The sequence below is a fragment of the Rhagoletis pomonella genome, unplaced genomic scaffold (genome assembly GCF_013731165.1).
Source record: "Rhagoletis pomonella isolate Grant_MI unplaced genomic scaffold, Rhpom_1.0 Rhpom_scaffold_02125, whole genome shotgun sequence".
Lineage (NCBI taxonomy): Eukaryota > Metazoa > Arthropoda > Insecta > Diptera > Tephritidae > Rhagoletis > Rhagoletis pomonella.
Genome location: NW_023460679.1, coordinates 6,510 through 27,757, shown reverse-complemented (window position 1 = coordinate 27,757; position 21,248 = coordinate 6,510). Strand labels below are relative to the sequence as shown.

At 40.0% G+C, this 21,248-nt stretch overlaps 4 protein-coding genes across 5 annotated transcripts; all 4 read right to left on the bottom strand.

Moving 5' to 3' along the window:
- Positions 1-213: 213 nt before the first annotated feature.
- Positions 214-1,595, bottom strand: LOC118753133 (retinol dehydrogenase 12-like). The gene has a single exon (XM_036487995.1). The coding sequence runs from the start codon at positions 1,399-1,401 to the stop codon at positions 343-345; it is 1,059 nt and encodes a 352-aa protein (XP_036343888.1). The 5' UTR covers positions 1,402-1,595; the 3' UTR covers positions 214-342.
- Positions 1,596-2,952: 1,357 nt separating this feature from the next.
- Positions 2,953-4,643, bottom strand: LOC118753132 (retinol dehydrogenase 12-like). Of its 2 annotated transcripts, none has more exons than XM_036487994.1 (2): positions 4,452-4,643; positions 2,953-4,376 (listed from the first exon to the last, which is right to left on the bottom strand). In XM_036487994.1, the coding sequence occupies exon 2, from the start codon at positions 4,355-4,357 to the stop codon at positions 3,302-3,304; it is 1,056 nt and encodes a 351-aa protein (XP_036343887.1). In that variant the 5' UTR covers positions 4,358-4,376; positions 4,452-4,643; the 3' UTR covers positions 2,953-3,301. The 2 variants fall into 2 exon arrangements, with proteins under 2 accessions (XP_036343887.1, XP_036343886.1); XM_036487993.1 differs by having other exon boundaries at positions 2,953-4,380; positions 4,452-4,642.
- Positions 4,644-5,041: 398 nt separating this feature from the next.
- On the bottom strand, positions 5,042-6,523 carry LOC118753134 (retinol dehydrogenase 12-like). Its single transcript, XM_036487996.1, has one exon. It carries the CDS (start codon positions 6,095-6,097, stop codon positions 5,042-5,044), a length of 1,056 nt encoding a protein of 351 aa, XP_036343889.1. The 5' UTR covers positions 6,098-6,523.
- A 10,682-nt stretch (positions 6,524-17,205) lies between these two features.
- On the bottom strand, positions 17,206-20,026 carry LOC118753131. The gene has a single exon (XM_036487992.1). The coding sequence runs from the start codon at positions 19,502-19,504 to the stop codon at positions 19,064-19,066; it is 441 nt and encodes a 146-aa protein (XP_036343885.1). The 5' UTR covers positions 19,505-20,026; the 3' UTR covers positions 17,206-19,063.
- Between the last annotated feature and the right edge of the window lie 1,222 nt (positions 20,027-21,248).

The window sequence follows — 21,248 nt, the reverse complement described above, 5'->3', positions numbered from 1 at the left end:
TGATGAATAACAAAAAGCGCTGGCCGCAAGACGATTGAAAGACAGAGCGCAAAATCCGATTTGTAGAAAGTGCGCTCTCTAGGCCCCATTGTTGCTCGCGCTGCGGGGGCGTGTGCGCTCCAACGCCGCGCAGTTTTTTTTCTGTTTTTGTGCGAAATCAGCAAAATGAAAGCAGACTCAAGAGAAGAAGAGAAGATATTGAAATGTATCGCGTAGAGAGCAGCAGCTGTCATTCCTCTCGCTACATTTTTCACAATCAATTCCCTTTTTTATAGAAAATATTTGTAAAGCATTTATTTTGATTCACCAATCTTTCTAAATAGTAAAAAAATCCAAAGCTCATTAAGGCTGCACGCCATTCACCGCAACCGCCACCGTCACCGATTCCATTTCATTACTTTTTCCTCCCACCTTCAGTCCCACCAGTTTTTCGCTCTCCTCCCACAGCCAGTCCGCTGTTGCGCTACACTTCGCCCACGGCAGCAGCGGAAAACGCATCGAGTCGCTGTAATAGCCGCCTGTGGAGTTCTCCAACGCCGGATCGAGCGCCAAGCGCAGCTGCGTCTGTGCGCCTTCCTCCGGCGACTTCCACAAGAACTTCACCAAATAGTGCAACAACCCAAAGCCTGGGAACTTAATGTGCCGCACCAACTCAGTGCGCACCACACCTGGATGACAACAATTCACCGTAACGCCAGTGCCTTCCAGCAGCTCAGCCAACTTGCGCGTAAACAACACATTCGCCAGCTTGCTTTGTGAATAGGCGCCAAAGAAGCTCGAATAGCTGCGCTCGCTATTCAGGTCATTGCGTTTGATACGCCCAAAGATGTACATGGCTGAGCTCACAACCACAATGCGGCTGGGCGCGCAGGCTTTCAAGCGCTCCAGCAGCAGGTTTGTCAGCAAAAAGTGGCCCAGATGGTTGACACCCAACTGTTGTTCGTAGCCGTCAGCGGTGAGCTTGCGCGGCGTGGCCATGATGCCAGCGTTATTCACCAAAATGTCCAAGCGCTGCTCCTCGGCGAGAAATCGCGCGGCGAATTGACGCACCGAATCCAGCGATGCCAGATCCAGTGTGCGATTGTAGACATGCTGATTTCCCGTGCGCTCTACGATCTCCAGACGCGCGGCCTCACAGCGCACCGCATCGCGGCAGGCCATGTAAATGCGACCGCCTCGCCGCGCCAGCTCCAGAGCAGTTGCCTTGCCGATGCCTGTATTGCAGCCCGTCACAATGACTACCTTGCCATCGATGCGATTCGCCTTGCGATAACGCGGACCCTGTATGCACTTGCGCAGCAGCCACAAGAAAAACAACACGGCGACGGCAATGAAAATGGCTGGCAGCAGCCAAACCCAGACGCCATGGAAACACAGTTTCTCCTCTTCGCTATCTGGCATACTACTGTGTACTTTTTAAGTTTTCTAAGTGCGCACTACAATAAAATAACTTTGTTTAATCAACACGCGTACTTTGCGCTGTCAGTGGCAAGCTTCAACTGACTTCCAACTTACAATCCATTCCAACTGGCGCCGAAGCGCGCTTTCCTCGTTCGCTGATAATCGCTAACCTGGCAAGTCAACATGATCTCCGCGCGGCGTTCAGCCGCTGCAAACTCACATTGTGCTGGTGCTTTTTTGGCAGTGGTGAAAGTGGCGGCAGCCCTATATACAGAGGCCATAGTACAGAGGTATTAAAGGCAAGCGTTAGCCCAAATTTTTCTGGCGCATTTCTTTTTTAAATTATAGTTGGCTTCCGCTGCAGTGGCGGCTAAGTGTAGCGTCAAAAGCAGCGCAGCGCAGCGCAGAAGGCACACGTTTCCAAACTGGTTTGTAGTTACTAGTTCCAGGTAAAAGCGCTCAAAAGCAAACTAAGCGAGTTTTTTGTTTTCGGGAATAAGCTCGCACAGCAATGCTGTTTCCCCTCTGTGTCTGAAAAAAATTCAACTTGGAAGACATAAAAATCTCATAAAGTACTCCATCCAATGCCTAAGCCGGTTTAAAGCTGTAAACGTGAGTGAGTCTGGCCAAGTTTTAATAGTCGTTTTATGCGTTTTTACTTGCAAAATAGCCTCCGACACGTCTATTTAGTATTCCTGTCATGTCAAGTGTGTTAGTGTTGGCATCTCGCATACCTACTTGCAATTTATCGTCAATGCCATCGTAAGTCCGCAACTGGCAACCGGTTCTCCATGAACTTCCAAGCCGCATTCGAACAATGTTCAAGTGTGGATTGCACGGCTATGAACAGCAAATACGAGCACTACTGCGGTCAGCGTTGAATACAAACATTGCAATTACCGCTGCTGGAACCAAACTTGGCCAGTTCTCAAAAGATTGCACCCTACAGATGGGCATGGCGCTTGCGACTCGCTGATAAGCAGCAAATTGCGAAATGAGTTCAATGTCGAAACGATGACTTAGAAAAATGATAGATAAGCGGAAAGCTTCAAAGCGAAAAATTTCAAATGCCTTTCACAGAGAAAAAGGCGTAAATTTTACGAGTTTATTCCAAAATTTCCAGATAGCTTAAATAATAGATGAAATATAGAAAAAGAAAGAAACGCTTTTTCGGGATACACTTTTTATTTATTTATTCTTTACTTATACGTACATATTTACATACATACATATGTATTAGAGGGCTGCATGAATTCATTCAAACTTCTAGCCAAACAGAGTACAGTAAATTTGAGTATTTCAATTCACATACAAAACACTCAGCGTTTGTAATTTTGCAAGTCATGAATAAACATTTTGTTTTAAATTTTCTACCTTCAAATGGAAGAATGTGAATGAATGAATGAAAAACATTCAAATTATTCAAACTCATTTCGGTAAAAGTTTTTTTCTGCAAACAAGTTTGTTCGTATTTTAAAAGGTGCGAGCAATACATACACACATACATATATAAATTTTAACATATGTGCATAGAAAAAATATTTTTGGATATTCATGCAAAAAATTGTCATTTGTTTCAATTCAATCTATTTTCACTTTGTTTGAATATTGTAATGTCGACACATATATCCGAACAGGTATTCACTCAATTTCAAAAAAATTTTAAGCCAAAATCATTAATTCGTTTTGTATATGAATAATTCATAAGCCCTTTTGAATGAATTCATGCAGCCCTCTAATATGTATACATATGTATACAGGAACTTAAAATTTACCTAAAAATAACCGGAAAATATACCGACACATCGTTACTACGTATAATCTCCTTTCCTGTAGCTCGCCTTACTTCCCTCTCTCTCTTTTTCTCGCTTTCGACCATTCCTTTGCTTTAGTACCTACTTCATTGATTCACGACAATTGTTTGCACCGCGTTTCCACCTTGCAAGCCCACCAGCTTTTCACTCTCCTTCCACAACCATTCGGCCATTTCCTTGTCCTTGGCCCTCGGCAGCAAGGGAAGTCGCATCGAGTCCGCATAATAGTCGCCAGAGCACTTCTCCAGCGCCGGATCCAATGCCACTCGCAACGTGGTCTGCGCCCCTGCCTGCGGCGTCTTTACAAAGCAACTGAACATGCGGAGCCAAATCGATTTGTACCAATACTCCGCCACACTGTAACGGCCTAATTCAGTATGCACAATTCCTGGGTGCACGCAATTGGCGGTCACGCCGGTATTCTTAAGCAACTCGGCCAGTTTGCGCGTGAATAAGATGTTAGCCAGCTTGCTTTGGCAATAGGCGCCCAAGAATTTCGAATAGTGCTTCTCACTGTTCAAGTCCTCCTTGTTGATGCGCCCGAAGATGTATGCCGCCGAAGTCACTACCACAATGCGACTGGGCGCAGTCGACTTTAGGCGTTCTAACAACAGGTTTGTCAACAAAAAGTGCCCCAAATGGTTGACACCCAACTGCTGTTCGAAGCCGTCGACGGTGAGCTTGCGCGGTGTGGCCATGATGCCAGCGTTGTTTATCAGAATATCCAAACGCTGTTCCTCTGCCAAGAAACGCTCGGCAAACTGTCGCACCGACGACAATGAGGCCAAGTCGAGCGTGCGATTGAAGACATTTTGATTGTGCGTGCGTTCAATGATCTCCATGCGCGCTGACTCACAACGCGCTGCATCGCGGCAGGCCATGTAAATGCGGCCACCACGTCGCGCCAGCTCCATGGCGGTCTCCTTGCCAATGCCCGTGTTGCAGCCCGTCACGATTACCACTTTACCATCGATGCGAGTCTTCTTGCGATAGAAGGGGCCTTGCACGCATTTGCGCAGTAGCCACATGACCAAAGCGATGCCGATACAACAGACGGTGATGAGCACTAGCCAGGCCCAGGGACCGCGGAAGCACAATGATTTTTCCTCGTCTTCCAGAGGACTCAGAACGTCATCGAACATATTCGTACACTGTGGGTGTCTGTCTGTGTGTATGGAAAAGTATCTACTAGTAAATGCTTGAGTGAGATATTGCGCCCCTGCGCTGTATACTCACAAAGCAACTTTCTTTTAGGCACCACTGCGGCAAACTAACTGCCAACGACCGATTTTCATAGTCGTCACTGCACCACTCTGCGCGAGTGAGTTCGAAATTTAATGGTTACTTTCGAATTTCGCTCCACTACGTAGTAATTTCGTGGCTTTCTTTAAATAATCCACAGGCTAATACACTGCCTACGACTTCCATCGACCGGCAAACACTAATTCCGCAGTCGTATTGAGATGGAATGAGATACAAACAAAGACAGGTGCATGAAATACCAGTTTTTCTGTGCATTGTGCGACTTTGAAAGCCACTCAGAGCTGCAGATTTTACATTGTGATACACTCACAAAGCAGCGTGTCTAAATTACAGCACAGCAGAAGTTTACTTTTGTCATGTTTCTCGCGGCGTGTGTGTAATTAGCACTTAAATTTGGGCTACGAGGTACGCTACAGTGAGCATTCAACGGAAGAGCTATTACGACGAATGATAAACAAAACAGTTATACTGCGGAATCAGATAAATTAATTTAATGCAAATTTTAACTATATTAAGAAAATTGTTTCGCTACTCTGCCCTTTCCATCCGCAATACACTATTCATTACACATCGATCGTTTGAATTCGTTCGCCACTGCTTATTCCGACCAGTTTCTCACTTTCGCGCCACAGCCAATCGGTCATCTTTTTGTTCGTGGCCCACGGTGGCAGCGGCCAGCGTATGTAGTAAGAGTAGTAGCCCCCTGTCGATCGTTCCAAGTCGGGATCCAATGCCAGGCGCAGCGCAGTCTGTGCACCTGCTAGCGGAGTACGAGCCACCAGCCCGAAAAGTTTGTCGACAATGAACCACAGCCACGGCGGATTTTGCTTGCGAAACATCGCCTCGGTACGCACGATTCCAGGGTTACAGCTATTTACCGTTACGCTCGTACCATCCAGCAATTTAGCCAGCTTGCGCGCAAAGAGTATATTCGCCAATTTACTGTTAGCGTAAGAGCCGAAAATTTTCGTTTTGCGCAGCTCACTGTTCAGATCGTCCTTGTTTATACGCCCAAAGAGATGCATGAAGGAGCTCATTACGACTACGCGGCTCGGTGCGGCTACCTTCAGCCGCTCCAGCAGTAGATTGGTTAGTAGAAAATGCCCCAAATGGTTTACACCGAATTGGTACTCAAACCCGTCGGCTGTTAGGGTACGTTGAGTAGTCATAACATCGGCATTATTTACCAAAATATCCAGGCGCTGCTCCTCCGCAACAAAACGTGCAGCGAATTGACGCACGGACTCCAGCGAACCGAGGTCGAGTGTGCGGTTGTAGACTTGCTGGTTGCCCGTGTCATCTATGATCTCGAGGCGCGTGGCCTCACAGCGCGCAGCATCGCGGCAAGCCATGTAAATGCGTGCACCGCGCCGCGCCAACTCCAGGGCGATCTCCTTGCCAATGCCCGCGCTGCAGCCGGTGATAATGACGACTTTTTCATCGATGCGATTACGCTTACGGTAGAATGGACCTTGTATGATTTTGCGCAGAATGTAGAGTATGAAAACGATGAGGAAAACGGTGAGAAAAATGTCTACGATCCAGGCCCAGGCGCCGTAAAAGCACAGCGTTTTAGACTTGTGCTTTGAAGACGAACTTAGCATTAGTTCCTCGGCCATGATGATATTTAGCTAACTATTTCTTTTACTTTTTCACGAATGACCGCAGCGCTACAGCTCAACTCAGCTACTGATTTAAATAATTCGTGTCCTTTTGAAATTTTCAAAAACTTTGATCAGCATTTCGGTAGGGCGTTGCCTTGACCCACCGCTTGGCAACTTGACATTTGTCCACATCGTATACGAATTCTTTGTTTTTCCTTCAATAAATTATTAAAGATTGCGTGTCTTGACGCCACAGTCAGTTACGGAACGGTGGCGGTTCCAGTTGTTATTGATGATTATTTGGAGCATGTGGAACTAAAGTATACTTGTAAAGCAGAGAAAAGCTAATTATAGGTAGCTATACAACAAGCACTATAAATTATAATTAAAACAATTTAAGAAATCTCTAAAGTGGATGTGGATTTACACTGTAGCACCCAACCGAAGTGCAACACTCATATCAAAAGAGAAAACATGAATAACAAAAAGAAGTCACAATTTGCCTCGCATGCTTCCCATTCACATTGCCGGAGGTGAATAACATTTATGGTTTTTCTGTTTTGATTCTGTATTTGAAGTGAAAGTTGTTTTTTTTTTCCTCATCGTCTTGGTCGCGTGCGAGCATTCTCACGCCATCGATGCAGCAACATTTATATACCATAGACAGCTTTCTTACTCTCATTTGGCTCTCTGTGTAAGTGGAAATGTTTCTTTGTAAATAAATGTGTACAAAATTATTCCATAGACAAGCTGAAGAGTGGCAAACAGCGACGGGCGGCTAAAATAGACTGTAATCTTCTCAAATTTTTCAGTTCTCTCTTGAGTTTGGCCGCCCTAATAGGACTCTAGAAGCCTTCAAAGTAGGCTGTGCCGTTAGACGGCCTTCAAATCTTTGGACTTTATTTTAATATTGTTATTCAGCTTTGTATTTACTACGAATATGTTTATTAGGAAAAATGGAAAAAACAACAATGTCTTAGCGATAGAAGTTATAGCTGCTATTTCGGACTTCTTTTTCTATACTTCAGCAGGGATCGAACCCGCATCATCGATGTGCAAAGTCGGGATTTTAATTTACTCAGCAAGCCTTTAGGAAAATTAAAAATTTCATTTAAGAAATTTTACAATAAATCCGCCACCGTTACTATCAGCTGACCAAATGTCATTTAGTGTCCTTGAGACGCTGGAAAATTTACTCAGACATCCACCCACTAAAAAAAAATACCCCCACAATTTTTACGCATCCCATTGGGTCTCTCCGAAGAGTCTTACGCTCGTGCGGCTCTTCAATTCTCACAAAACGCATGGCATCCGACCAACAAATCACATACAACTGGAGATTAAATACATATGTACGTATGTATGTACATTAAAGCATATATGTACATACATACATATGTGTGTCTAGTTTGAGTTGTAGTACATTGGAAAAACGAGCCCCATTTCCAGTGGAATACACGCGGGGGTGTTGTTGCGGTGTTGGCGTGTTGTGGCGCACGTACACTCCACTCATCCTAGCGACGTGTCAAGTGAAGCGCACCTGCTGATTCCTACAAGCGATAGTACAAAAGTTTCCTAATTTTTCCAAATTTAGCCGTCCGTTTTTGTTGTCCCACCGCTTTTCCACTTCCCTCTGACGCCGCTGCATGCTTTTATCGACTAAGTTGACATGAGTGTAGGTCAGGTCATTGTTGATTCGCTTGCTGCAGCAGAGAACTTCAAAAGGAAAATTCTATTTATGCTAGCATTTATTGTATGTAGGTGTGTGCGGGCATTAGAGCGTTGCCTTTTGGGCGCAGAAAGAGTTAAATTCGCATGTAGCTTAAAGTGCAACAGTTTATAAACTTTTGCTTCTAAGGGTATTATTGAATTCGATATGTATTCGATCGATTTCCCAATGGTTATGAATACCACTTTTTTTCAATTTTTTACGCTACCTCTTCCTCATTTAAATAAAGTGTGTTTTTTTTAAGGCGTATTTGTTGTTTTTTGCGGATTATGAGGCACGTGTGTAACTTAATGATAATTTTATACCGAATAGTCGGGGAGAGCTAAGGACTTGTTCAATACTTTCGTACATACATATGTATGTATTTCTGCAAGCACATCCAGCTAATATTACACAGAATTTTTATGGGAACGATTATGTAAATGAATTTAATTTGCACCTCAGACATACATACATACATATACCATATATGCGCTACCTTTGTATCAATGCTTTCAGATAAGTTGAGCCTTCTAGGCGAGATTTTTCGTAGCGCCCCTTGTAAGAGCAGATAATTAGTTTATAATTCAAAAATCGTCCAAGCTTCTTAAATTTAAGTAGAAAATATAGTAATCTCTCAGGTTCTACCAAAAAAGAAAATGTATTTTTAATTAATCAAAATATTTTATTATTTCGGAATACGTTTAAATAATTTATAATGGTGTTATCCGTATTCTGAGTTTCAAAAAGTTATTTTTTGGGACACCATTTAAAATACATGGAAAACTTTGAGAGGTATATTTTTTCGGTATAGAACAATCGTAGGGAGCGAGAGCATTAAAATTCCGACTTTTTTGGACCACCCTAATGTATATGCGGGTTCTACTTATAGCACGAACAATGTTTTTATAAAAAAACCACGTATATAAAAGTACGAAAATTTCTCAAAAGAGCAAAGAAACTTATTTCCCTTAAACCTTTTGAATGATTTTTTAACTGAACCTACTAAATATGGGTTCCTACTATATTTATTCACTGGGTAACCAAATGTGTATGTGTAGTTTTTATAAAAAAAAAAAAAGATCTGCACAGTAGGTATAGTATGTCCCCCTCTCCTTTGCTCTGTTTTGACACTCATGTCTTTCAGAGTGATTTCTATGTTAATTTTGTAGATGTGACTCCTCGCCGTAGAACTTTCTAATGCCTTCATTAAATACATAAAAATTTATGTAATTTTTTTTCAAAATGCATTACGTGGGCGTGTTTTTATTTTATTCTATGCCCTTTAATGTGACTAATTATTAAATAATCCAACGTACTTTTTAGTCATTTCGTGTTCCGTTCGATGCCTATAATTTGCAAATCTCATTTTTCGTGCACTTAAGTGGCGCATGCACAGTGGAACATGCAACATTCAGCTATTTTCAAATGTAAATGCATGCCATTACGCCTTGCGTCAATAATATTTAGTACGGATGTAATTTATTTTAATTTACTTAAACTTCATTGCAACATCGATATGCATGTATTTTCGCAACTATTCTGTTTTTCTTCTAATTTAATTGGCATTCGGCCCATTTGGCGAATCATTGCAATCATCGTTTGTTATTTGTGCGGGCAGTTTTTGGCAGGTTTAAGTGCTCTAACCTACGTACTTGCCAAAGAATGTTTTTATTTGCGTCAAAAACCATTAAAAAATCGCACATAAGAAGACAATTTCCCCATTTGGTTGCTCGTAAATAGCGCATTTTGCCACATACACACACACACACACACACACACACATACACATATGTGATATATGATAAATACATTTGCATGACGGTATTACTAATTAGCTTTGTATGTTTGTATATTTTTTACTAATTTAATTAACAAATGAAGTCAACAAGAAATTAAATTTTGCCACCTTGCCAGCAACTATTTAATATTTATCTACAAGTAAAAAAGTTTATTAAATTGCACTTCATTGTTGCATATTGGGCGGTGCTTCTGTGTTTGTTTACTTCTCAACTCTGGCAGCTGGCGCTCAACACCAAATAATTACATAGACAAATACTTCGATTTCTTGCTAATTGAAATTGAAATTTCGGTGTTAAAAATATATGTATGTATGTATGTAAATTGATTGAAAAATTTTTTGCCATTCACGTGTTGCTTGTGTGTTTTATGCTGTAGTTTGCATTGAAAAGTGAGTGCAACAAACCGGTGCATTCGGTGGAAGGCCGTAGGTTACTGTGTGTGTGTGTAACTTACCTTGACAAGAAACTGCATGCGAGTATGCAAATATGTGCATACATATCGCACGCAGTCTTCAAAAGGGGCACAACTCACAACTTACACGTTTGTCAGAAAAAGCGTAAAAACTATTTCTTAGCACATAATAATCATATGGGCAAGGGTAAATAAAAGCTCTGTGTACATTTCTAGCACATAATTTCAAAAATGCCAAATTGTGAGTTGTGCCTCTTTCTAATTGCACTATCGTCTGCCTACAGACTCAACTTACCACACTGGCAAGCATTCAAATGCACACACTCAAGGCTCACACGTTGCCATTGGCTTATCTGCCTTCTGAGCACAAGTCTCGTGCCCTGGCGGCTCTTGAGCAGTATGTAGGCCCACTGCTGTCGACAAGTCGAACCTGTTTACAAAGAACGCTCTCAAGCAATTCGAATTCCACGTATTCTTTTAACAAACTTTTAAACAACTACACAAACATGTTTATGGGACCACGCTTAAGCGTTTAATCCTACTATTGGTCAAAAGAATTCGATTTTACATAAATAAATGACATTCAGATACACAAAGCTCTTTTTATAGCCCGTACATTATTTTTGTTTTTTTAATTGTTTTTTGATTTATGTAAATTTTTTTTTCAAGTTATTTTCGTTCGGCCTATAAATATCCTTTTTTGTGTTTCAAAGAGGTGCAACTGACCACGTAGACCCATATACATATGTACATATGTACACATGTATGTACATATGTATGTATGTCGCTTAATGCACCGATTGCGGTGAAATATAATTTTTTTGGGCGAATTTCGTATGCTTTTGAATTTGAACGCCAACAGGGAAATTTTATGAGAAGCAGGAGCACCGGAAATTCCGTAAACAAAGACGGCTGACTTCCAATGCAGGCCTTATGTCAATGGCTTCGTTTGCTAGACACATTCTTATTGTTGTTGTGATGTAAAATAACCTCATAAATATTTGCGTAATATTGCCGGAAAGACAGTCCACCACCGGATATAAATACATAAAGATTCTTAAACATAAAAAGCCGTCGCGAATTGGGACACACGTCACAGCATCTAGTATAAACACCACCAATAATGTCTGTCTGGAGATAAAGCGAAGAATAACTTTTGCCAACAGGTGCTACTTTGTGCTCGGTAGGCAAGTGAAAAGCAGAGTCCCCTCTCGACGAGTAAAAATTACAATCTATAAGTCTCTAATTCGGCCAATTCTTTTGTATGGTGCAGAAAAATGGACGATGTCAAGCAAATATGAGAAGGCTTTGGTGGCTTTTGAGGGAATTATTGTACGCAAGATCTGTAAGCCCTGTTTGCGTGGGTGACGAGTGCCGAAGAAAATGGAATGCCGAGCTGTACGAGCTTTTTAACGACATGGACATAGTAAGGTGGCGCTCCGGTGAAAATATCCTTCGACTCCCACGAATACAATGGAAGGACTTAATGCAAAAGGAACTGTCCGCACTTGCGATGAACAACTGGCGCAAAGGAGAGAGGCAACTGGCGAAGCTTTTTTGGGCTTAGCCCAAACGCAAAAACGGTTGTATGACCAAATAAGAAGAAGACTCTTAAACGAGATAAAAAGAAATTGATCGGGATTTCAATCTATCTATTGGATGTAATAAAAATCGATATAATAGTATTTCGGTAGTGCAGAAGAGATTCTCACCTATCCTTCTAAAACTGTAACGTTACGTCCCGCTTACTATGGGGCCCTTGCGGGAAATTCTTAAGAGTCCAATTTGAGCTTACCATAAAAAGTTTATTTTCTGTTCTACATATTTGATTTGAAGGCGGTTGCGCTCTTGTTTTTGCTCATTTTACTTTCATTTCCATTATGCAATTCCTTAGAAGCTCGCACGTAAATTATGCAACAGCCATACAAATGACGGGCGTGTTGTAATAATTAGCAAATTAATTGAATTCCGCGCTTAGGAAATACGCTGTTTGTAACGCAATCTTTTCGCACACGCATTTCCGCAATGCAGTATAAGTAAATATTTGATTACAACAAGTACCTTCAGAGAAAACCTAGAAATGTGCAAGTGATTGATAGGCGACCTTTTTGTGTGGTCGGCGCCGACATTGAATTTGGGGAGGTGAGTTTTAGCAGCAGCGCAGTGAAATTTATTGAATTTGAACTGGTCTGCCTAGAGGATAATTCGGAGCTTTAACTAGTTCGGGGTTGTAATGGTTCAACGATGTAAATACCTATCGTTGCCTTAATAATAGAAAGGCCCTAATTTATTTTCTTTGGAAATCCAGCTTTGTAGAAAAGACGGCATCTAATAGAATTTAAAAATAACTATGACAGTATTAAATTACATACATATAGCCTTTAATCAAAACAAACAGTGTTTAAATAGAATAAGTAAGTAAAACACTTTACTTTTTAATTAAATTCAAAAATTACTATTCAAAGGAATAAAAATAGGGCCTATTCTATATTAAGGTATGAACACACAGTCAGCGTCAAAAGTTAGCATACACCCTGTTCTAATATAATATTCACAATTATTTTCATGAACAAATGTTTTCATTAATTTTTTATGAAAATACTAGCCTTTATTATTGTGAATTTCAAATTAATTGAAATAAATTTAATGAAAGTCTAAAGTGAAATCTAACAAATCAATGGTAACCTTTAACGACTTGAAGCTGCATACTCGAAAAGTTTCTAAAAATTCTGTATAAAAAGTTTGAAATTTTGAAAAAAAATTTTTTATTTTTTGTAAATTTTATAGAAAGTGTGAAACTATAATTTTTTGTGGCTATGTTATAGAATACATTATATTTTCGTAAAAATCTTATGAATTTTTTGTACATGACTGTACATAAAAAAATAAGCGATCGTGCAAATAATTTCGTGCAAAATAACAAAAAGTATTCAAACGCTGTTGGCAAAAAAATAAAAATAGAAAGAATAGAAGATAGGCGTTCGAATTCCATATCATTCTCAGTACCGAATAACTTCCGCATTTACTTCTGTCTTAATTTGCGTGCATACATACATACATACATAAGCACTAAACTGGATGCATATGATCACCTTTATATTACTAACCATAAACTGCTTAGGCTAGTACTTGCATACTTACATACATATGTATTACATATCTAAGCACATTAATGCAAATACTTGACCATTATTCATTTCATACCACTTTTATGCTCTCTGCGATTGAAATGAATGCGGAAAATCTGGCTTGCCACTTCGTTTAACGGTCAATTTCCAACATGTGCAGACGCCACATAAGCGATACGCGCTGATGCCGCCCAATTGACATGCAATGAGGGGGACCATTGCAGAGAAATACAAAAAATATATGTAAGTGCATACATACATATGTATATGTATATACATATGTGTACTATACGCGTACGGACAGTCGTTTCACATTTATTAAATCATAAATCACTTATTTGCGCCACAACGCAATATGACCAAGCAAACATGAGATAGATATTTTATCAGCGTCAAATTGATAAAATTGTGTACACAAAAACTGTACATACAATAGCAACAAAAAGAAAAAAAATAATTGTCATCTAATTGCAATGTGCGCATCAAATGTGGCTGTATACTTTATTGCAGCACTGTCGGTGGGTACACATTTGTATTTTATGTATTTAAATATGTATGTGTGGACCTGTCATTTAACCGGGATGTTTTGCGGTTGGTTGAGCACCACCCATTTAACCGTTCACCAGTTATAAAATTCGGGTTCAAGCTGGTAAAGTGCGGTTTATAATCGGAAATTATCAAGAAAATTGTCAGCTGTTAAATTAGCTGAAGCGGTTTATTGCCTCTGGATGTAGATTTACATACATACACATATATTCAAGGTGACATATGCATACGCATTTATGAGATAAACAAGGGAGCAAAGTAATTATTTGGACGTATGATGATTTCAGGATGCAGAAATTGCGAAATTATCTATACATTTTGTAAAGAACAAGGCACTGACTGTGGCATTTATTTTTAATTAATAGAAATAGTTTTTTGTTTGTTGAATTGCTCTTACTTGCTTCAATTGGGTTAATTTAATGCTGATGATTCCTAATGAAATTGCTGATAACACATGAATCATTCTTATTAAAGTCCAAGGTATGTTTATCTAAGAATTTGCGTATATATATGGCCAAATGACGTGCGTACTGTGCCAGCGTTAAGAACTTTCCAATTTTTAAAGACAATACATATTCATTTTGAACTAAATAATCTACAACTACAAATAAAACCCGATAAACTGGCGCAGACTTTTCACGCTCACTATTTCTTTTAGATCTTCTATATATTTACATATATACGCATATATATATGTGCGAGTATCTTGAAGGTCATATGTTAGACAAACAACAAGCCGCCGTAATTTTTAATTATTCTTAGAAAGCGAAATATCTTGTAAAAAATATATGTATACAGTTTATTTTTATTGTTTATTGTCAATCAGACAGACTTGCATACAAACACATATCCGTATAAGAAAGATCGCATTAAATATTTGTTTTTTTTTTGTTTTTCTTACATTTTGTTATTCGCCTAGTTGTCGCCAATGCAACCAATTTTATGTTCATTCACATATATATATATATATGTATGTATGTTTATTTGTGTGTAGGGTGGTGCTAGCATGCGAATTTCTTTTAAAATGCATAACATTTGACGTACGACCGCATCAGGCGGTTAAAATTCAATTCACTCACGAAAAAAGGGGCGAATTTTCTTCTGACGCATACAAATGAATGTACTTACTGCATACATATATACACTACATAGAGTGAAACCTCGATAAATTGAGCATTGATAAAACGAATAATTCAATAATAGCTCTCATCCAGTACTCCATGAACTTGCAGGTTTTTACACGAATTTGCAGGAAGTTATAGGAAAAATGGTCCCGTGCTCCAAAATCCTGTAAATAAAAGCGATTTTTGGAGAGTTGTGTAGAGAATGATGTTGCAAGATTTTACCCGCACTTTTTCTTCTGGTATAATCATGAAAAGTGTCAAGCGATCACTGGTTCACGTTTTTGCAGGAAAAATACTTTTTTCACTTTAAAGAGTAATTTTGCTGTTTGACATTTTACACGAAAAATATTGAATCAGAGCTAATATAACAAAATTTTTGCTCTGCCCCATGATTCCAAAACTCTGCATTTTGCTTTGTATCGGGGTTTTGATAATCTAAATATAAATGTAATGAAACTATAGATATAACGAAGCATTTGTCCAGCCTCTTCAACATCGTAATATCGAGCTTTCACTGTATGTGTGTATGTACTACATATATACATACGTATGTTTGTATTTATAGTATGTACGCCTTCAGGTATTTATTGACGTTGTCGTTGGAATTTCTCTTAAGTCTGTTGCACAACAAAAATTTTGCTATTTCGCCATTCTATTTAGTCAACAGAAATTTTCGTATATGTGAAGAAAGGCAGTTTGGCAAATTTTCATCATTAATTCTTTTCAGAATTTCGAAAGCGCAGCCATTGAGAAACAAATATGTATGTCAGTATGTGCATACATATGTACATACATATATCTGTGACTAAGTGAAATGTCTGATATTCTCTATTATTCACTAAATAATACTTAGCCGTCGCGCTGTGTTTTACTTTCGTGTATGCTTATATATTATTTGCCTGTGAGTACAAAGTATTTACATAACTACATACACATGTGCATACTAATCTTCTAGAAATGCGCTGAAATCCCTTTCATTTCTGTCAAATTATCTAACAAATCCTTTGGCATTACAAAGCCATTCAAAGTTCTACAAATAAAAGTATTTGCTGTGACATACATACATATCTATGCCCACATACAAATGTACTTACATACACACGTACATACATACATACATATTTTCATACTAAATAGTATAAAAATCCCAAAGCCACTAAGCTTGCCGTACGAAAGTAGGTGAAGGCCGCCAGTTGCCATTAATGAAAAGTGCACAAAAGGCATATTTCCAAGGCGTAGTGGAGCAGTCTCCTTATTAGATGTTAAGCGTTCTGCTTGTCGACAATGTTATCCTGGTGGGAAAAGCTTAGCTAGTCCATAGACTCTACTACTAGTTAGGCAATGACTAGAAATAAGAATACCAGTTGCAAAAAGGTTCAATACGAAATTCTAAGACAAGCAGAAGAAGTTGATCTGACCTGGAGTTTTTTAGTTAAAGACGAGTGCTCCAAATCGAGAACTAGTGGGCTTGGCTGAGGGGTAACTGCTTGCACACACACACACACATGCACTTGTTTGTAGCCAAATATGTTTGAAAACGCTTGATTCCTTACAAGTTGAATAGCGTGCATTCCTTTTTGGCTAGAAATGTCGGTAACGACGCTCCCAGACGGTTAATTGGTCCATTTGAATTAAATTACCCTTATGTACATATGTATGTAAATCTAATTGGCTTGTAAATATGTATGTATTGCATGCATTCAGCAACCTTCAGTAGGCCGCTCCACTCATTATGGATTCAACTTTGGCTCGAATAGGGCTGGAATCCGTTGCGTGTAAAATAGGCAGCGTGCTTATTGATTGGCGGCTATGTGTGTGTATGTATGTGCTATAATTGCATGTACTTTTCCACAAGTCAATAATATTTATATTCTCCTCTCTCTGTTATTTTTCCCCATCTTCGAAGTGAAGTTAGACATACTCACATAAAAACAGCCTATAAAATAATAATTTTTCCAATAAATAGCGCAAATTTTGTGTGTTTATTTAATTTTTTATTTTTTTTTTTTATTTCATATACTTCAGATTATTCAAAGCAAATACTTATACATATATTGTACATATGTACATACATACATAGCACATTTGTTTTGTATTACTTAGTATACAAATAATTTCATGTAGACATGTATAGGTTGTATACATTTAAAGCATTTTCACTTAACTTAGACATTAGAAAGCAAACTAACCTACATACATATATTTATAGATACTATTTATTTACCTAATACTTAAATAATGTTCAACATTGATTTATTGCATAAATTGCAGTTAATAATTTTATAAAGCAGAAAACTTTCAGTTATACTTGACGAGTCCATTTTGTTTGTTTTTATTAGATACCGTTAAAGTTTACACTTAAATTAGAAACTAGCAGTTTTTTAGCTAATGTTTTTTCTTTTGTTATTGTATTTGAGTGGCGTAAATGGGCTTCCACGGCCATGTGTGTGGCACTTTTGTGGCTTCTCGCTAATTATTATTTGCTTTCAAGCAAAAAGTGCTTGTTCTGTTCAATTTCATGGAAGCCCAAAGACAGCTCTAAAATATTTGTAATGTTATGTGTTGTGCAGAAAAATAAATTCTATTAACTCAAAGCTTTTCTCTACAGAACAATTTGGAAATGGCAGTTTCAACGTTGTATAGTTTTCATATTTTTTAAAGAAATTTGGAAGCATTTAGTTCCCTGAAAACCGTTTGAAACTTTATGTAAATTTGTTTATTCGGCTCTTAAGCTCACTTCTTTAAATGTCTATATTTTTGTTGTTACTTCCACAAGCATTTGCTTTCCCAAAATAGTTTCATACTTTATCACATGGCATAAGTTCTAAAATTTGTATAAAATAATATTCAATAAAAAATATTATTCCAAAATACTTAATTGCTTCTAAAAAAATCATACATTCAAAATATACTTAAAAAGTTCGGGTTCTGTCTTTAGAATAGTGCGGTTCATTCCTTGTGATAATTTCCGCTTACCATTTGTCGAATGAGCCCAAAAATAGCCATGCTATCCGCATTGCCTGTGATATTTCGCAAATAAGTACCGTTGTAGCGCTGCCACCACTGCATTCGCTCGCCCAGATTCAGATGCATATATATGTAAAATATTTGGGCTATCTGCCAGCTCGCACCTCAATTTGGTTGCGCCCTCTTTCATCCCTCCGCCGTTGTATCCATCACTCATTCACTCCTTTCCTACTACTCGCCTTGAGAATGCCGACGCGCACGCGACCTTGCATTCGAAATGGCAGCGACAGTTGCTGCTGCCACAATGCTGATCACGTTGTGCGCGCGTGCAACAAACTGCAGTCAGGCGACGAGTCGCAAGACCCAATTGGACCCTGAATGTTTTGCGGCTGTATCGCCAGTCCTGCTTCATTAATCTTTACTTCCCTGCTCTGCTGCTGCGTTGCGTTGCGCTGCGTTGCAAAGTGATGCGCGGCAAACATTTAAAGCCAACACTGCTGCCACATGAAGCCCAAATTACAGCTGAAAGCATACAACGCACGCTCTGGTGTGTGGGTGTCTTGTCTTAACCCGGCGCGCTCTTCGAACTAAAGCGGGAAGTAGAGCGCCGCAGGAAATTCATGCGTTTACGTTTTTTGCGACCACGACCTGTCGCCGCCTCCGTCTGCTTTGGTTTCTCCGTTACTTCCGTTTTCTCGCCCATTGCTGTGACATTTGTTGTTGTCGTCTGTTTGATGCGTTTCTGCTGCGCTTTCTTGCCCTCTGCAAGCAGTTGTCTTCGGTCGCCGCCAAACAAACTTGAGCCATCCGAGCTGGAGTACAATTCTATCGTGGACGCGGAGCCCATTTGGCCCGCTAGTGAATGCTGCGCCGCCGTTGTGAGCTGCAGCTTCGCGAATTTTTTGTGGCAACGCTTGAGGTTGGCACGCGTTAATGGCGCTGTGATGCGCCGTCCCAAGTGTGCGGCCAACGAACTCGGCGCCGCAACGGTGTTGTTGTCTTCGAACTTTGGCCAATCTTCTGCGTCTTCAATGGCGTCTGCTGCGACGATATCGAAATTATCACCGCTTTCCTTGTGGGTTGTGGCGGTATCCGCCGACGCGCAGACAACATCACGACCGGCCGACTGACGCCTACTAGCACTACTTTCAGGGCTGTCGACCTGTGACCGCTGCTGATGCTGCTGCGCTTCCCTATTATGTTTGAAATTATTGTTTTCTGCTTTTGTTGTGCTGCCATCGTCATTGGGATAGCTGCCACTACTGTTGCTGTGATGGAGGGCGCTTTCGCGTTCTCATGACCGTTTGGCGCTGTCCTTGCGAAAGGACTTGCGGAGCTTTTCAACCAGCCGCAAGTGAAATTTTGTGATATCGTTCTGGCTTTCCGCAGTGTTAATCGTCTTAGGCGGACTGGACGCCTGGCTGAAGGAGCGCGTGGGCGACAAGGCGCCAGCGGCCGACGAGTGCGAGGTGCGCGATGCGTTGCGGGGAAAGGCGCGCGATGACTGACAGCGCTGCATCTGCATGCGATAGGTGTGCGAAGGTGAGGTGGCGAAACTTTCTGACTTGCACTCAGAAACTTTGCGCACACGCCCACTGGGTGCCCCACCCATGGCGGAAGACAATGTGGGTGCGCCACCATTCGAACTGGTAGTGGAGCACTCTGAAGTTTTGCGCGAACGACTATCCTTGTAGATGTCGTAGTTGTTCTTCATTACGGGCATCATGAAAGCCATTTCGCCGGTTTAGAATTCGAGGAAGGCAAAATATGAGTTTAAAAGTATTGATTCCACTACAAAAGGCACTCCACTACGACGAAGTCACTTGTTTTGCTATTGTTGTTGCTTATTCGCTTCTAGAACTTTCCAATGACTTTGTTTCGCTACACGTTTCCAGTGACGAATTACAATGCACTGCGTCGCTCTTAGTTTTTCAGATTCTTTGCGATGGTATTAAAAACTCGTTTGTAAATTCGCGCGAGCAATAACTTCGCTACACACGTAACTACTTTTGACTTGTTCTTGCTGTTATATACTTAATTTTATATATAACCGCGTGCTTGATTTTCGCACATACAATTCACTATTTAACCACTTCGCTTTTGTTTTGCTGAGGATTTTCTATTTGTATTTGGTCTTCGCTGTTTCTTGGTTTTCCGCTTTTTTGTTCTTTTCCGCTCAAGAGTTCGACTCCGAATGAACGGAACTCGGTGGTGTGGTTGTGTTTTATAGCAAATCCAATGTCTGTGACGAACTGCAGCAAGCGGCCATAGAAGGGTGTTGATGGAGAACACCAGTGGCTGAGCGCAATGCGGAGAGCGTGAATGAGCAGGCACTGAAGTGTGGGTAAAAACTGCACACAAATATGTTAAGTACATATAACATACCTGCACTTCTGCAGCGTATCTAGCAGATACCTAGTTGTATGGTGCATTACTACGATGCATTTTCTTATTCGTTTCATTGTTGATTTTTTTCTGTGAGTGTTGATGCAGCTTTGTGTTTGTTGCCGTTGAGTGGCGCTCTTTAGAATTCCAGTTGTGCTCTTGGGTATATATACATATTTACGTGCAAGTGAGAGAATATCGGAGAAACTTCTGACATGGCATTACTCCTCCGAATACGTTACACTGGGAAAAACATAGTCATTGAACAAGAAATTGTACGCTGAGTGGATTAAAGGTGTCCAAGACAACCAATAAAATTTATAAATAGGAAGAAAAATCTAAAGTGGAGCAACTAGAAACTTAAAAACTTCAAATTTGCCAATCGCGTGTCAAAATAACAGAGATTTAATAACCAAAAATTAAAGTAGGTTTCGTATTAGCTGTAAAGATCTCATGTTTTAAATGTCTAATACAAATAGTAGGACCTTGTCTTTAAGTGAATTTCCTTTCTATGTTTTGGAAAAAATCTCTTGACTTAGGCTCCGTACCTAACTGTAACACGAGCGGCGGAGGACAATTCGGTCAAGCGGCTATTACTCAAAATATAATGTCGAAGCTATAGCCTACTTATTATATGTATATTTATATGTACATATGTACTATCTACTATAGCCACACAGCTGTTTATTCTGCTAAGTGTGTAAGTACCTGCTTGACTTAAGGCTTAGTTCCCCCATTTAGCTGGACTTTAACTATGAAGTGTAAGTGTGTGGCACATGTCTGTTATCAGATGGCGAGTGCATCCATTGTACTTCGACGATTGGTATAAACCTGTGCAAATCCATTTAACAGCAACTAAGTAATTGATAATGCCGCAGTCACATGCGCTAAGATCAGCTCCCCGCTTACTTTGGGAAGAGAGTTCGATACTAAAAAAAATGTAAATAAAACTAACGAAATACATTACTTATTATGAGTACTGCCACATGTTAGTGAGTACTTTTTGATTATTTTCAAAGGAGATGGTGTGGCGTGTGGAACAGGCAAGGTGGGATTTGCGTGACGATTGCTTTGCTTAGACTGCCAGCTGAACC

Excerpts from the sequence above, each read along its gene's own strand:
- LOC118753133 (XM_036487995.1), bottom strand. The coding sequence starts at position 1,401 with ATGCCAGATAGCGAAGAGGAGAAACTGTGTTTCCATGGCGTCTGGGTT.
- LOC118753132 (XM_036487994.1), bottom strand. The coding sequence starts at position 4,357 with ATGTTCGATGACGTTCTGAGTCCTCTGGAAGACGAGGAAAAATCATTG.
- LOC118753134 (XM_036487996.1), bottom strand. The coding sequence starts at position 6,097 with ATGGCCGAGGAACTAATGCTAAGTTCGTCTTCAAAGCACAAGTCTAAA.
- LOC118753131 (XM_036487992.1), bottom strand. The coding sequence starts at position 19,504 with ATGGCTTTCATGATGCCCGTAATGAAGAACAACTACGACATCTACAAG.